The sequence below is a fragment of the Melospiza melodia genome, chromosome 16 (genome assembly GCF_035770615.1).
Source record: "Melospiza melodia melodia isolate bMelMel2 chromosome 16, bMelMel2.pri, whole genome shotgun sequence".
NCBI classification, from domain to species: Eukaryota; Metazoa; Chordata; class Aves; order Passeriformes; family Passerellidae; genus Melospiza; species Melospiza melodia.
The window spans coordinates 7,659,834-7,674,897 of record NC_086209.1 but is presented as its reverse complement, the minus strand read 5'-3'; the positions used below and the strand labels follow the sequence as shown (position 1 = coordinate 7,674,897).

At 39.1% G+C, this 15,064-nt stretch overlaps 1 protein-coding gene across 5 annotated transcripts in view; it reads right to left on the bottom strand.

The window, feature by feature from the left end:
• AFF2 (ALF transcription elongation factor 2) overlaps positions 1-15,064 on the bottom strand; it is a 325,500-nt gene that overhangs the window by 220,859 nt on the left and 89,577 nt on the right. For all 5 annotated transcript variants that reach the window (XM_063170495.1, XM_063170500.1, XM_063170497.1 and 2 more), the window contains exon 3: positions 12,634-13,527. In XM_063170495.1, the coding sequence (XP_063026565.1) occupies positions 12,634-13,527 (894 nt within the window). The remainder of the gene's footprint in view (positions 1-12,633; positions 13,528-15,064) is intronic.

The window sequence follows — 15,064 nt, the reverse complement described above, 5'->3', positions numbered from 1 at the left end:
CATATGCAAAGTCCAGCCTTCACCACTGAAAAAATACACAAGGAATGGTGGGAGAACACATCTGAAACATTCTCTTATGTACATAAATACAGAAGCTTTGGCTCAACACCTCATACACATGTATTATAATCACCTCAGGGTTTAAGAGCAGCTTGTTCACTCAAAGCTCCCTAACAGAAGATATTGGATTGCTTCTCAGGTACAAAGCACTCAGCTTGAAAGGCTCAGACTTTTCTATGACAACAGAGTACATGTTGTGCTGCTGTCACAACACCACAGCTATTTGCAACCTGCATCTGATGGTATATAAGAGGGAAACAGTAAGTACCAAGAGTCTTGGGACATCAACACTGTGGGCAAACAGGATCTTGCTTTGTTTGGAAAGGGACTAAGTAGGAAAGTAGTTGTAGGAACAAAGAATAATTTAGGAAATAATTGTATCATTCCACTCAGTAAGAGACAGACAAGCAATGCCAGTAAATTTAAGCATTGAACAGAACAGAAAACATCCAGCTGAAAACTGATTCCCATGGGTCTAATTTTTGGTGGAAGGACCAGAAATGACAATTATTAGGACCTGTGATATTTGTCTATTCAAGGCCAAAACCAGAAACCAGATGCAGTGAGGATCTCCATGTAGCTCCCATGTCACAGGAAATAAAGCAACAAAATCTGCAATTCCTTCCCACTTCTGTCATGTGTGACCTATTGTGAAAACACAGCAGGGTAGCAGGAAAAGCCTTTCCAGCCTCTCTAAGTGTGGAGGCAGATCTAAGTGCTCACCTACATACTGCTTATCTATAATATTGGATTTGTACAAATGCACAAACACAACACAAATTGGTGAAATCACTGCCAGAAAAATAATCATCTATGAAGTCCACAAAAGCTCAAGTTAATACAGTGCAGAAGTCTATTTTACTTCCAGTACTTTGAAGAAACAGGTGCCCCCAATCACCTCCCTGCTGACCATGCAGTGCCCCACATCAGCTAACAGGAAAATAAATGAAATACAAGGCCTTCCCACAGCCAGGATCCCTACTCAGCTTGGCTTCATTAAAGGACAATCCTTACAGTGCTTCACCTGGGAGCAGTATTTCCTATTTGACACAAAAAGCCTTTTCTTCAGCACCAGAGCCACTTGTCTTATTTTAGCTATTTGTTCTTGAACAAACAAATCTTTTGTGGTTAATGACAGGGGAAATCCCTCTTTCTGTTCATGCCTCTGATTCCTTCTGTCCTTCAAAGATCTGCAATCTGCCTTGCCCTTAGAAACTAAAATGACTGGAGCCACCAAGAACATGGAGAATTGTTCTGAGCACCCATTTCTGAAACCCCATCCAAGATTTGTTATGGAAAACCTTCCATGCTTGACTGTAAAGATCAGGTCCCTTTTAAGGTCCTTAGCTATGCAGCACTTAGAGAAGTCTTCCCTTCTCAAAGAGCTGGAGAGTGCAGGCCATGGTGAGCAGAAGGCAGGCTTGCAGGGTCTCCTCCATTCCTGCCCCCTGCTGATACAGGTGCTCATGGCTCTTACAGGGAAGCTATACAAGTCATGTGCCCTTTCTCTACTACCAGGACAGGTAACTTATCCCAGGTCACTCACTACCTGTCCCAGGGCCAGAGGATGAAGCTGCATCTCCACTGGTAAGAAGTGCAGCACAGCAGAAGCCAACCTGCAGACAGCACAGAGTGTGTGTCCTGGGAGAAGGAGGAGAGAGAAGGGGCTGTGGGGCACTGGTGTGACTTCTCCTGAGCACCAGAGAGCATCTGGAGTCTGTTACTGGCATCCCTGCAGAGCTTCTCTTGTTTTCCTTCCAACCTAAATAACTTTGCTTCACATATTCAGAGACCACACCTCAATCAACCAAAAAGCAGCAGTTGGAGAAGCTCAGATTTCTTTCCAAAGTGTGCTCCTCAGAAAAGGTAAAATTCTAACAGAAAGGCAGCATTTTTCTTTCTAGCACCTGGCTCTTGCAACCAAGCAAAGTCAATAGTAATATGATATTCCTGATTTAGTTAAATCATTTAGCATCTGAAATCAGGTTGCTTATCTGAAGTCTTCACTACAGCTAAAACACCAGCTCTGAAAAAGGGAGATGAAAATTAAAAGTAAATAGGGCATCTCTCACAAAATCTGATACTTGGGACTAGGAACTTATAGCATGCAGAATTCTAATAAAAGCAGAAAAAAACCCATTATTAGCAAAATAAATCAAATATATTCAATATATCAAAGTATATTAAAAACGGTAGCAAACAATTTTCTTGATGAAATGCAGGTGCAGTTACATCTTAATAAAACGTGTTTACAAAAAGAGCATTTGCAAATTTTAATTTTTCTTCTCCTCTGAAGAGCAATAATTCTCTATATCCTTGTTTTGCTTTGAGTCCTAAATAAGTTTAATTCAGACTGATCATTTATGGCCAAATTTTGCTGCTTCTTATCAAAATCTGAAAGCCTTAGTCAGCATATGGAATTATTTAGATTACCCACAGCAATACTATCACAAAAGGGCAGGACAGATCTAGCCTGGCTGTATTTTACCATCACCTCAACACCCCAAAAAGGGGTCTGCTTCTCAGTCTGGTTTATTTTGTTTAGCTTTAGCACACTGAATTGGGTATTTTATGTGTCAAGAACAGGCAAAAAACAGTTTATCATTACACAGAGGGAGAAAAGCAATAGTACTTGAATGTAAAAATTAGTGGGATTTAATTGTATTTTGTATGCAGTATGCAGAAAGTTGGTGAATGCAGCCCTGCCTCCACTCCACTCTGCCCAGTCATTTTCTACCTGGTAGAAATAATTTACGACAATGAAAAAATATCAACCATTGGCACAGGCAATGCTTACACCCTTATTGGCTTTTTGTCACTCCACAGACCTCAGGAAACTTTAATGGTCAAGTTTTGCTCTCAGAAATACTGGCAAAGCTCAAAATCCCTGATTCCACACTTTGGATCTGCAAACCATTTGTGGTCCATGACACCACAGTGCGTGGTGCTCACCATAAACCCGTGTGAAACGGTGACCTTTGTGATCATGGGATTGTGGAACGAATGATGTGGTTGCTAGGATAATTGTTTGGAATAAAAAGTACCCTTCTTAGTATTTCCCTAGCTAAATTTGTGCCATATTTCATGTCAATGTGAAACTGCATGTGTTGGCGGGAAGAAAAGATGTTACAATCTCTCGCTGTTCCAATGCAAAATAAACTGTGAAGTTTTTCTTCACAAGGAAGGCACTTAAGAAAGCTACTCCTGGATGCAAAGAGAGGTTCAAAATTAACCATGCTCAAGTGGAAGTAGCATATGCTAGTCCCAATTATATTTTTGGGGAAGTTCCAGGTTTTCTGATGACATGAAAGTTAGGGTTTCTTGATATCAAAAAGGATTAAAGGAGTTATGGTTACTGACCAAGATGTGAAAGAAGCCTTCATTCAGGATGAACTCAAAGTGATAAAATCCAACTCCTGACTCCCACAAGCCACCTGAGGATTCTTATGATTTTCTAAGTTTACAAAGTGTATATATTAGTGTTTTAGTATATTTAAGAAAGAATTATCTCAATGTTTATATTTAAAATACTGGCAGATGTAAATGGATGCCTGAGTATTTACAAATAGCAGAAGCAATTGCCAGCTTGTCTTGTGGATTTAAGCAGCACAGCTTGCAGTTCAGTGAAATATAACCCAACAAGTTTACACATCTGGGGGATACAACAATGGGAAATTATTCTGAGGACATGTGCAAAGGGAATGTATCATGTATCAACTGAAATATGTTTAGACTGGCAGTATAAATTGGCAGTATTAATGGGGATTGAGGCTTAGACCTATGATCACTGACATCTCTCAGAGATCTTTGTGAATCCAAGCAAAATTTCCAGGCTCATTAGCCTGAAAGTGACTGAATCTGTACTTATCTTGCCTCCTCCTCCCTCAGCTCCCCAAACCTTTTCTTTAAGCTCAGTGTTACAGGACAAATAGCTACTTGAGCAGCACCCATAGAAAAAATGAAAATCACCACCTACCTTTTTTAACTTTCCTGAGGTGAACGTATATAAAATTATCCCCACTAATGTGATTGTGGGCGATCAAACCTAAAATGCAACTCCAAGAATTCCCTCCTGGAGGTGGTTTCTATATGCTCTTCTGTTGTGAAAAAGAGCAGTCATTCCCTCCCTTGGAAGAGAAATGGATATTCTGTGGGCCAATCATGGCCACTTATTTTTAGTAAGGAGTTTGGTATCTGTAATGCTACCACAGGTATCTCTCCGTCTTGTGTATATTAATTTAATAGTATGGATACTGTTCCCATTTACATGGAACAAACCCTAATTTATGTTATTTTGCAGCTCTAAAGATTCAGTATAAGAGAATGGAAAACAAATTTAGCAATGACCCAGCAGGAAGAGAAAGGCAGAAGTGAATTCCTCTACTCACAACAGGAGACCTGGTGTTGGTAGCTGCTATATCACACTGATTTTTCACAGGAGAGATTTGAAAACTTCCTTTGGCCTGAGATGAAACTCTTAGAATTTTTAAAGTGTTTTTCTCTTGCTTTATTATATGAGGGAACAATCCAATGTTTCTTTTAAAATGGGACATGGTATCACTGTGCTATAACAAAAACCTGGTTTAGATTGGTTTATTGCCCAGTTTTTAAATGCACATTGCCACAGCATTTCAGAGGAATGTATTTACATTTACCTTTCTAAAACACACAGTATATTATGTTGCAGTTAAAAACCCACAAACTCAATCTGATATTTCTTCACTAATTTATTCCCAAGCCAATATGTATTTTAATGTTCCAAACTGTTGCTAATTAACACATGGAAATATTTTAACATGGATTTTGATTAATTCCATTTAACAGTCTAACCAGTGCTAAAGCATATGTGGTGTGTCATTTCTTTCTTTTGAGGAAGGCATTGGCATTAAATCTTTCAATCTTCCTGAGCACCAAATGCTAATTTCAGGAAGATTAAATAACAGACTGCAGCTACAGTTTCCTTTCTTTACTTCCCAGAAGGTGAAATGAACATATTTATGTGGGAGGAATTTCTTTACTGCACAAGCCAAAATACAGAAATTAGATTTTTTTCCCCAACACTGCTAATACACCAGCAATTGCCTGCCAACTAAATAACTTTAACCTATATCTGCAGTTCATGGAGCACGGCCAAGTTATATGTTCAACTTTCTTTCACTGTGGTTTTTTTTATTAAAGTATTCCCATATGATGTTTTCACTTGCAGCTCCTAAATGCTTTTCCATACTTGAAGCAGAGACTACAGCTCACAGTGGGGTGGCTCTGGCCATAACCAGAAATGCTCATATAAGACCTCCTCTGATTTTCACGTTTTGAAGGTATGTTACACATATGATTCATGTTGTGTTGCTGCCAAAAATTTAAAATCTGAGTGTAATTCTGTATGTCAACAAAAGAAAGGACAGAAAAGAGCCTGAGGTGTGCATGTGAGTGAGCACCTCACACCTGTGAGAATGCAGGGATAGAGCAGGAGAGGCTGCCTGGGACCAGGGGTCAGTGACCCCAGTATCAATCCAGCTTTTCATGAGATCTGTTCAGCTTAAGAGCAGTTAAGCACTTCTGTTCTTGTGATTCCCAGCAGAAAGGTGACCACACCTGAGCACTGCAGTTGCTCTTTCCCATAAGGAGAGCCCAGTTTCTCTGAGCTTACACCCCCTGTCCATGTGCTGCCCTATGGTCAGCATGTTCCTGCTGAGGGCCCAGCCAGAGCTCACTGTACATTCACATCACACCTGCATCTCCTCCATGTTCTCCTCACATCTGTGTCTGAATAACCTTTTCTTCTGATTCTTTCCCTAGGTCTTATTTTACCTGTTGCAATATTCTCTGTAAATCATCATTCAGCTTCTAATATATGGTGCTGTCCCTCCTTTACCTTTCACTAGCTGTATTTCTGTCTCAACTGCTCATGTAACATCTGAAGTGTTTTATGTTTGATTTCCTACTCTGTCTACAATACCCAGTCACATTCTGCACCATTCAGCTGTCCTGGCCTTTGCAAGGAGTATTCCAGTTGTTCGTTACTAACCTACACATACCAGATACAACAGTCTAATTTTCTACTGTTTTCATTAGGATTAAAACTTTCTTCTCCTGCATTTATGCCCGCTGATTATCTTTATGCTTCTTTTTACGTATTTAACAGGTATGTGTTGGATGCAATGTTTTCATCATGTTCACTAAATGAGTGGCACTGGGAGAAAGTAAATTACAGCTTCTAGGGAGAGTCCCTGCTGTTGTTTGAGAAGCAGAGGCAGCCCAGAGAAGCCCCAGGTTCAGTTCCAGTGATGATTCACAACAGCTGTCACTGCCCTTGCAGAAATGTGTGCACACTCTCCTGCCTGCACTTGAAAAAACATGTGACTTCTGTGTTCTCAGACTATTTAAAACCTCAGTTTCTCTACAAAGAATAAGGGTTGTGAAAAAAAAGATCTTAAAGTTATGACGGGAATGAGCAGTGAATATGTAGGTAGGTGTTTTCAAACTAGCTGTGTGTTACTTTAGAGGTTGCTTCAGGTAAAATAAAATTTAACATAGCTGTTGGTAAGGTTTAAAAATGGCCATTCATTGTAGTACAGAAGGCCAAATGCTGATACCTGAATATCTGCCCATCCTGTTCTCAGAAAGAAGCAGGCATGCCCTACTTGAGGACTGATCACAGCCCAGAGTGAAAACACACACCATGAAACATTTCAATACATAAAAATGGTGTTTTCCCATATTTTCTTAAACAAGCATTGTTTATTTCACTGTTCAGAGAGAGTATTTTTATTACAGCAGGTTATGTTCCAGAAGAGTATTAAAACATAGTGCAAAGGCTCCACCTTTGTTCCACCTGCTGGGCTGGTCATAAAAGAATGCCCTTATTAGCTGACAACTAAGCAGCATACTAATACTAAGATCCAGGAACATCCTTCCTTATGCATTTGCACACCAGATAGGTGGATACAAAGTGCTGAAAAATTAGCTCTGGCAACTCCTGGTTATTATTCAAAATGTACATTAACAGTCAACATTGAGATAACATAACACTCAATTCTGGTTTTACATAGCTTGTGATATTTTCCTTTAAAAAAGTGATTGTTCTATAGTCATGCACCAAATTTACTGGCAAAGTTATGAGTACACCCTACAGTCCCCCCTGCAGTCTTTGAATAATGCCTTCACATCTTTGCTCAAGCCAAACAAATTCTTCTACAGCTCTCCCCAAAGCCTTTGAGGTCATTTTACTTTGTGACATTTCATGAGACATCAAATGAGACAAGCAATTACTCTGGCACTGGGAATTTCAAAAAGGTTTACAAAAAAAATAAATCACTCTTCAAGACACCACAGGTCTGACTCTTGCCAGCATTAACTCTAACTTCACTCAGACTTTTTTTCTTCCTCACAGCAAGTCAAAATTAGGAATAGCTTGCAAACAAAAACCACTAATGAATGAACAATGGAAAAGAAGGAACCTAACCCTTCTCTTCCCAAACCAAACACACACGGTCAGTTCTTTCAGCCACACTTATTCAATTGACTTTAACTGCCCTGTTCTGAAATGCAGACTGGTCACAGTGGTTCAAAATCAGGCCCTAAATATGCTTATTTATGTTTGATTTAAAATTGACAAGCTGTCCTCTCACTGTCCTTGCAAAACAGCTTAGCTAGCCATTGTCCAGGCCATGGGACAGTAGCCTTCAAAATGCCACAATAAGAGGTCTTCAGTCGAGTGGTGTCATATGGTCTTCATTTAGAAGTATCATAAGAACATTACTTCTCACAGTATTTACAAATTAAAAACATATGGCTGTAACCTCTAATACTGCAAGAAATACTGCTCTTTGGGTTTGTTTTTGGCCTCAGACTTTTGAAATATGAACCAAGCAAAGGGATTTCATCTTAATGCGTGATTCAGTCCATTCTTCTTCCAAGCTCAAATCAGGGGGACAGCTAAAGCTGGCATTTGAAAAAAGTGATTTGCCCAGAACTATGGTAATGTACTACAGTTGGCAACTAGAGTAGCATGTATATCAAAAGGGGGTGGGGCTGGTTAAAGACATCTACTTTCTATTAAATTTAAAAAAAAAAAGGTATTATGCTGGCTTTGGTTCCTATAGAGAGTTTTATAAGTCATATATAAGCCTCTTGCATTTACTATTTAGGTTCAATCAATATGGTTATCTACCTGTCAATTTTTCTTGCTCTTTAATGCAGAAGGAGAACAGCCTTTTTTATAGCTAGCTCAGAAAGCACTAAGCAAATCAATACATGCAGCGATAACAGAATGATTTGAAACACGTAACAGAAGCTTATCACTTTGCAGTATACTGAACCCGTCAAAATATTTTCCTAGAAGTAAAGTGAAAATAGAAGTTCTCCATTTTTTATTCCATAAGTGGAAAGTGACATAGATGTCGTAGGCCTCTTGGATTTGTTCCTAGCTTTGTATTTTCGGGAAAATTTTGTACATGAGCATTTGCTGCTTTGCAGGAACATGAAGCCAATTCTGTAGTGAGATTTAAAAACTGCCTTGAGAATCAAAAATTATCTCAATTGCTCTTGATTCCCCATCTCTAAACCATTATTGGAAATCCATGCATTGTTCTGGGGAACTGGGCATAAGGTTTTCCAGGAATGCAGCTTCTGATGTTCCCACAGACCTTAAAACCCTCTGCTTTACTCAGTGCTCCCAGTAATTTGTGCTTCAGCCCAATCTGAAAAGTACAGGCTTTCTTTCAGCTGTCACCTGCTGCGTTAGTCAATTTGAAATAATTTATAAGCGTCTGATTCCTAGAGGTTTAAATATACATACATGTATGAAGATTCTGGATTTTAAAGCAGCAGAGACAGGATCAGCTGTTATTGTGGTCTCTAACATCTACTTTTTTGAAGAAATGCATAGGATTTAACTATGCAGCTCTCATCGAGTGGTAAGTAACAATCATCTGCCATCACAGGATTTAAGTAGGTGGAATTCTGCATAATACAAAAGCTCTTTGCAATATTCCCCGCTTGCCACAATTTATCAGATGTTAAATGCAAGTTCAAAATTAATATATACATACTGCAATGTAAGTATGCCTGTAAATACATACTAAAGAGATGGGAGTTGATAGGAAAGGAACAGGAAATAACATTTACAGGTTGAGGCTTTCTAACATTTTCTCTCACAGTTTTAGCTCCAAGGCCATTGCTATCATGAGATCTGGTGGATTTCTGCATGTGCCCCAGGAACTCCCATCATGGCCCTATGGCTTACCAGTTCATGAAGATCTGCTCCACAGCTTCTGAACCTCAGGGGCTGCCAGGCCTGGGCACTACTGGCTACACTGGGTTTTGCTCATGACACCAAACCATAAAATGTTTTACCTTCACCCTTAGAAAACAATACTGATATGAAAACAAAGCAAAAAGGTAAAAGAAATCAATAAGATCACAAAATCACAAAGAAACCCTTCCATAACATAACTAAAAGTTTACAGAGGCTCTGCTACTTCTATTTCTCAACCAGAAATGGCCACTCATGGTGCAGTCAAGTCTGAACTAACTCTGTGTGGGTGAACCAAGGTCTGGGAATCTACACAGCAACACCCTCTCTGAGGCAAGGATTAGTCCACAGGTGTGTAAGAGCTGCTAACCAGCTCCTGACCCCACCTGGTGAGTCTGTGTGAACTCCCGGTGAATCTCCAGGACCTCAGAAATCACTGACCCACAATCCCTGGCCTGGCAGAGACACGCCAGCAGCGAGGCATTAACAAAGCTGTCTGCACAGAGCAGCTCTAAAAGATGGATGGGCATCTCTCATGGCAGAATTGGGCCCAGCAAATGAGCAAAGATTCTTAGAGCAACACCTCAAGTGACACAAATTATGTTATAAAATTGATCACTTCCTTACACATGGCAGAACGTTTCCAGGGCACTCAACATCTCATTCCATTAAGCCATGATAAATGACACCATATTTCCACATCAGTCTGAGCACTTCTTTTAAATCTGCTTGTTCAAATATTTGGTTACTTATTCCCCTCTCTCTCTGTAAGATAGCAAGAACCATCTTTTTCTTTTCCAACACTGAATACCCTAATGGATGCCATTATTGCAGGACCATCACCTAGGAATTTTATTTCTTTAGAGAATTCCTCACCTTAAGAACAAGCAAAACTTTGAGAGAATCACTAAAAACCTTTCAGTATGCATTCTATCTGCATACACTCAGGAACTGAAAAAAAAATTGACTCAGGTATAGAGGAAAACCACAGAGCAAATTATGCAGAAATGCCCCAAAACAATTCTCCTATTGCTAGCTTGAAGATCACTACCAGCACATGGAACAGTGTTAAGATGGAAACCCATGGAGTAGGAACAAAATTGTTTCAAGCAGATCACTATGGCTTGAGGTGGCTTGGGAAGGTTCATAAATTGATAAGCACCACCAAAGGATCGTAAGCCTCCACATCAATTGTATAAAGATTACAACAGAGCCACTCACTGCAGTCATTCTGAAAAGGTTATGGGTTTCACAGGTGTGCACTGTCAGTTCTGATTAAGCTTAAACTAAACCAGTTATCTATAATGTTGGATTGGAAGGAGTTTTATAGCTGAATGCAAGGTAAATCAAATTCAGGATACACATCTGTGGAAAAACACAGAGGGCCAAAGTTCACAGTCTTGACACAGGTGAAAAAATCCAACTCTCCAAACTCAGGAGGAGATTTCCCTGCACAAGATCCATCAGTCTGGCTATTGTCCTGTGTTCTGTCTCAGAAAGGAAAGTTATTTCTCACAGCTTTGGGTTTTCTTTCCCTCTTCAACTTACTATTCACTCTGAAAATTATTATTATCTCCTTTCATTTCTAAATTGCCTGCCATTTATCTGAACATGAAATTAATTACACACCTATACTTTTCACTATGCAGGATATAAACTAAAATAGCAACCAATTCATAATGCAATTTTTCATCTTTGCAACTAGGAATCCTTCCAAAAACAACAATTCATATCAGATGTTCCTAGAGGTATTCAAGAAGAATGTGGGTGAAATTCTGCACCCAAAAAACATTGTTAACAACTCAATTGATTTCACAGCACCAGGATTTCATTCAAAAAGTAAAGAAATTAAAAATGCATTCTTAGTAGTTGACACAAATTGCAAAAGGTACAATTTATTTCCAAAAATACTTTGCATTAATTCTGCACTTTAAAGTGCATCTATTGACTCATAGCATTAGTAGATGGCAGGAGTGAGAAAAAGTATTTGCTTTTGCAACATCATTATTTCCTTTGCATGCAATTATTTACTTGCCAAACAATGCTAGCGACAAATTGCAGCAGACTCTGAAGTCATCTACACCAGCAGATTTTTAACCCAAGGTAAAAATAAACAGAAACATCTGTAAAGTAATCTTGCAGAAAGCTACGTTTATTAACAAATACATTTTCTAATAAAACACCATCTGCAAGCAACCCTCAGCTTCCACTTGATATAAATAGGCCTTTTACTGTTTTCAGATGCAGTTCCCAGAAAATTATTCCAAGCTCTACTGCAAAACACATCAGTCTTTGTTGCTGCCTGGAATGTTAATAAATAACATCAAGTTTTTAAATAGTCAAACAAATTATTGGCTTGAAACAATTATTCCAATAGAAAAAGCTGACCTTTTGCAATAAAGTAGTTTAAGAATGCATCGCTCCTCATTCCTAGGATAAAAATATTACCAAGCAGGGAAATATTTTTGGGAAAACAGAAAGCTATGAAAAACCCATCTTGCAATTCTGCTTATATGTACACTGTACACCTACCTTCCAAAGGTTACAGGCTTAGAAAAACTCAGACTAAGAGAAAAAATACACAGAGTATAAATAGTTCAATCCATATCCTTATTACACATTTGTGCTTGGAATGGACACGAATATGAACCAACTAAAATGTTCCTCACAGGACTACTGTTCTGACCAGCAACACAAAATTCAACAGCTCAAACTGTTGGTTGCAGAGATTGGGACTGAATCCCAGTATTAAGAGCTCTTCAAAATGCATAAAAGCTTCAATGGGACAAATTTTCATAGGCATTATTCACAACTTAAGTCATATTAATTCCAATAAAAAGAAAAAAAGGAATTTAGCAAACTCTGCAAATAAACTCCTTACTGGCAGGACTGTTTAGTACCACTGAAATTTGAACACTGCCATTTTTCCTTAGAATTTAAAATATAAATCTGTCTATCAAACTACCTACTAACTGAGAATTCAAGAGTGAAAATTGCAGATGAACTGCAATATTAGAGTTTCCTGTCCAGAACCAGTATAGCTGGTACACATATATTACACCCAACAGAGATCTAGCCTTTTAATATTAATCATAAACAAGAAGTGTTAGTATTCCAAGCTGTGCTTTAAAAACTACATTAAATATTGCTACTGGGACTATCACAACAAACCGCTGAAAGAAGTCATGTACATTCTAGAAAAAGAAATACACTGTATTGTTTATTCCAGTAATGCAACTGCATATTTCCAGAGAAAAAATATTTAGTGAATGTAATACTCAAGCAGTACTAGAGAGAAGATATTTTAAACCACTTACTTCACTAACAGGAGGAATGTTGAGCTTTGGTACTTTGCTCTTCGAACTAGGTGTGTTCACTTTTCCTTCCAGCAGAGCTCCAAAGGACTGATTTCCATATCCACTCTCAATTTCTATCGGGGGTTTCAGTTCAGGTGAGTCATTGGGTACCTGGTCCTGACCATCCATAGGCCTGACATAAGCTGTAGGCTTTTGCTGGACCATGCTGTTCTTACAGTGAAGTCCTGGTGGGAAATTCTGAGTGGAAAGACCATTGTTTGCAGTTAGCAAAGAAGTGGAAGGAAGTGGAGATCCAGGACCATGGCCTACAAACTCAAGCTCTGTGGGTGACTTCGAATGACTGTTTTCTTTGTAGGTGTGCTCTCCAGGTGCTGACTTTGCATGAGTGTGCCTCCTTGAATGTGAAGATGTTGCCATAGCATTTGCCTCCTCAGTTCCCCCACTTTTATGCTGCTCACTCTGGCAGCTGTAGAGATCTTCATACCTGCCCTGTGACTGGTCATGGGAAGAGCTGTGCTTTGTCCGACTCTGCTGACCACTGGATTGGCTTGGCTGGGCCCCACTGGAGTTGTGACCACTGCGTGACCAGTCTGTCCTCGACTTCCTGCTGCTCTGGTGGCCGTGTGGCAGCAAAGTAGAATTAGATGACAATGAAGAAGGTGGAGGCATTGATGTTGATGAGTTGCTGCTGATCTGATGAGATGGGATCATCCTGTTCCTCGGTTCTGGGAAAAAGTTCTGTTCATTTTTGTCAATGGGCGTCTGTGGGACAGAATTCTTTGGGATTCCTACAAGGTGGCTCTGGTTGGAGTGGTTGGTTAACAGATCTTTCATCTCATCATAATTTCCCAATGTGTTCTGGACACGATTTGCAAGGGCATCGCCTTTATTTGTCTAAAATATATAAATTAAAAAAAGGACAAGAAAAGCGTGAGTAAATTCCTGATTTACAAGTTACTGCTCAGAATAGTTGTCTTAGAAGATGGCAAATGTTAGCTGTTTAATGGTGTCATGCTGACATTTAATTAAATTTCAATTACATTTTGCATATGTTATGTAAGAAAAACCTATCAATAACTGTGTTCAAAGAATCTCTTGAAACAGGCTTGCATCAGTAACACTTGTCTACTGCTTCCCATTTTCTTAAATATGCTCTCAGAGAAGTGTTTAAATTGCATCAGTTATGGATGTTAGGCACAAAATAAGCTGGGTTTATGTCAGAGATGTTTGGCTTGTACATTTCATATCGTGCAAAACACGAATGCACAATTACTGGCTACTGAGCATTTGAATTGTAATCACACAGTTGATACAAGTATGTTATTGCTCTATCAGCCCCTTGACCTACAGTCCTGCCATAAATAGAAGCTGGACAGTCTGTAATAGCACCAAACTCTTCACTCCAGTTTAACTTCAATTACTTTTCCATAGAAAGTAGAGTTTGACCTGAAGTATCTAATCTGAATCCAGAGAAGAAAAAGCTTCTACCACATGCAACAGGTAGGTTCAACTAAAAGATCATTCAAAAATATTTTCTCATAGAACATAAACAGACATGATTGCCACATTCTTAAGCATCAGGATTCTTCTGCTGTCTGCAGGCTGGTTGTGTTTCTTAATCCTGCTTTTCTTTGATTTCCAGTAATTATTAAATAAATAGTGACTCATATTTGTTTCACTGCTATTATACTTTTCCTTTTGAAGCATTAAGTTTCTTTTTCCTTTTCCCTTTCACTTGTAAAAAGCTGGACAAATAAGCTGGAAGCTATAATTAATACACAGCTGATTTCCTCTCTCTTCCTGTTCTAACTCACCCCACATGGATGCAAACCAGCAGCCTTCCTACTGACCTTTCTGTTCCACTGAAGTGACCAGCAGAGAACTAAAACATCTTATTCCCCAAGCTCATGGCTTTACAAGACTCAAAGGATAAAAACAAAGCTGAACTACAGTTCCTGTTCAAGCAGATGGTTCAGTTCTACAGTCTGGAATTAAATGACAAAGTTATGCCATGATACAGCCAACTCTACTTCTGTTTGGAGGGGTTTTTTCACTCAATAAAACAAGGAGTGCCACAGCCCAATGGTGCCTTAACACCAGGACACTGAGATGGGGAAAATCAGCAGCAGGAGCTCGTGCTTGGTTAGAGAGTGTCACAGTTCTTTGGTGAGAGATCTTACTATGCCCCTGATCCCACTTTCCTCAAGTATTAAAGAGAAGTTTGAGCAATGAAAAAATTCATGCATGGATTTCTCCTGAAATATCTACTTACATTAGACACTGCTGAACTAGTCAGAGGATGAGCAGAGTACTGAACATGCCATAAAGAATGTTAAAAAAAGAAGATAATAAATGCAAATTTCCTTTTGCTCATTCTCAGGGATTGTAACATATATTAGCACTGCACTGAGGCAGTGATTTAAAAATTAAC